This window comes from Anopheles coustani, chromosome 2, assembly GCF_943734705.1.
Source record: "Anopheles coustani chromosome 2, idAnoCousDA_361_x.2, whole genome shotgun sequence".
Taxonomy (NCBI): domain Eukaryota; kingdom Metazoa; phylum Arthropoda; class Insecta; order Diptera; family Culicidae; genus Anopheles; species Anopheles coustani.
The window spans coordinates 54991116-54993163 of NC_071289.1; the positions used below are offsets into that span (position 1 = coordinate 54991116).

Consider the following 2048-nt stretch of genomic DNA (forward strand, 5'->3'; position numbering starts at 1 on the left):
GGGTAGATGGTTAAGAAATCTCAAACGCATCTAAAAATATCTTTTTTCGCTTTCAATTCTTTCACATGTGAAAGATGGCGTTTCCATGCTCCAGCTAATAAGATTCTTTCACAAGCCTAGCACTACCTTTAGTACATCCTGTTGTACAATTATTATTCACCTTTGATAGTTTTTCTTTATCGATGCTCTTTATTTCCAGTTATGTTTTACGCCACAATATACATCAAGATCGTCTAACAAGTCTAACGTGAACTGAGGAGTCTTCAGAACACAAGACGTTACGTTTCTGACAATGATTCACGAATCTTTGTATTTTATATTAAACTGGCAGGTTCTTTTCTGTTCCGGCATTCGGCATCTGATCATTCAAAAATGATTTGCGCAGCTGAGCCATGACTTGCCACATGTACATCTCAACAGCTTTTTGAGAAGAAAGAAACAGAGGAAAGTATTATCTCCTTTGACTACTGCTAGTTATTCAATAGTTGCAATATATCTTCACTTACCCATGAAGATGAGCCCGAGCACCATCAAAATCAATCCAGGCCAGCCACTTCCGATTACGGCCAGAATGCCAAAAATAAATATAATTATCGAGACTATGACACCGAGAGCTACGAACACCATAGATATAAGAATGCAGGGCCGATTTCTCTGTTGGTGGAAGATCATTTGATCGATTACAACATTGAGTAATTTTCTCAACCCAAACAGTTTGAGAAACCAACTATAGTTGCAGGAATTACCTTGAGGAAACCATACCAGTAGATAATCACCAATGCCAAGCCAACAAGAATGGTGACAACATTAGTCGGCCCTCCGTTAAAAGACGAATGATCAAAACCTTCTATTTTGCTCTCTAACCCGCTGTTTGTGGCATTCGTAATATGATAAGATCTCCCTAACGAACTGATACAACCGAATGTTAAAAGAATGCCTACGATGTAGCCATGTACTTTAAGGTTGTTAGAGAAATCACAAAGCGACATCGTGTTGTTTTAAGGCCGAAATTGTCCCGTGCACCGATCTTCTGTAGACGTATTCGATCGTACTATAATTTACAATAACGTAATAACAGAACTTGTCAAACAGACTTCGAGGCCGAAATCGAAATAATTATGGAAATGTTTGTACCTCACGTCCGAACTGTGTGATTTCTTGAAGCGAACTGATGCTACCTTCTTTATGTGAAATGCTGGCTTGAATGGACATTATATCCTTTTTAGGTCCTGTGTCATTGTGTGGGTAAGTGCGGGATGGTTTCTGTTTTGCTCACATCATGTTTCCATATTTGTTTCGTTTTCAAAGCACACTACACACCCATCATTAAATAAAATAATGGTCGTGCCCGCGTGTGCGGATTAGCTTCGACAAAATCCTAATGAAACGCCTGTAGCGAGAATGAATAGCAAAATACTGCTTTCTTTTGCAACCCTACAGATAGTAAGGCAAATTTAGTATGTTTACGCATACTACCTTACAAATGCCGTACATCCCTAGACGCGCATCTTTGACTTTTCTTTAATTGTTTAACCATGAAGGAAATTCATTAGTTGCTGTTTTCTCATGAAGAGCTCCAATGTTGGACAAAAGTTCAACAAGGCGTGCATTGCTTATTTTTGATTTAATAACTAACTTATGCTTAAACTATACATAGAGGGAATTACAAACAGGAGTAAAGGATATGTTGGGGGGTTATGAATGGAGAGATTCTTACTCGGGGTCCACACTGCAGCGCGACGTCCCGTTTCAAAAGTAGCCCAGTTTCGGCAGAACAATCGCGCAAGCCAAGCGCGACAGAGGTAGGGGAGTATGTGGAAATATGTATCACATTGGGGCGCAAACTCGGCTAAAATTTTTTGTTGAATTTTGACGTAGTAATGCATGATATTTGTTTAGCTACGTATTTTATGCACCCCGAGTGAGTTTGGCGCTTCTACATTTGAAATTCACTGAGAAAACAAACATAAACATACAACGACGATATTTTGCCCCACCGTAGGAGGTATATATTACTCCGTCATCTCCTACTTGTTGAAGGGCAGTTT

General features: G+C 39.4%; 1 protein-coding gene across 1 annotated transcript; it reads right to left on the reverse strand.

Moving 5' to 3' along the window:
• Positions 1-172: 172 nt before the first annotated feature.
• LOC131262780 (uncharacterized) lies at positions 173-1140 on the reverse strand. The gene is made up of 3 exons (XM_058264855.1): positions 747-1140; positions 507-654; positions 173-420 (listed from the first exon to the last, which is right to left on the reverse strand). The coding sequence occupies exons 1-3, from the start codon at positions 987-989 to the stop codon at positions 320-322; spliced, it is 492 nt and encodes a 163-aa protein (XP_058120838.1). The 5' UTR covers positions 990-1140; the 3' UTR covers positions 173-319.
• Positions 1141-2048: the final 908 nt, after the last annotated feature.

Excerpts from the sequence above, each read along its gene's own strand:
- LOC131262780 (XM_058264855.1), bottom strand. The coding sequence starts at position 989 with ATGTCGCTTTGTGATTTCTCTAACAACCTTAAAGTACATGGCTACATC. Across the intron at positions 655-746 it reads ACTGGTATGGTTTCCTCAAG|AGAAATCGGCCCTGCATTCT; the intron begins GTAATTCCTGCA and ends TTCCACCAACAG. Across the intron at positions 421-506 it reads GCTCGGGCTCATCTTCATGG|CTGTTGAGATGTACATGTGG; the intron begins GTAAGTGAAGAT and ends CTTCTCAAAAAG.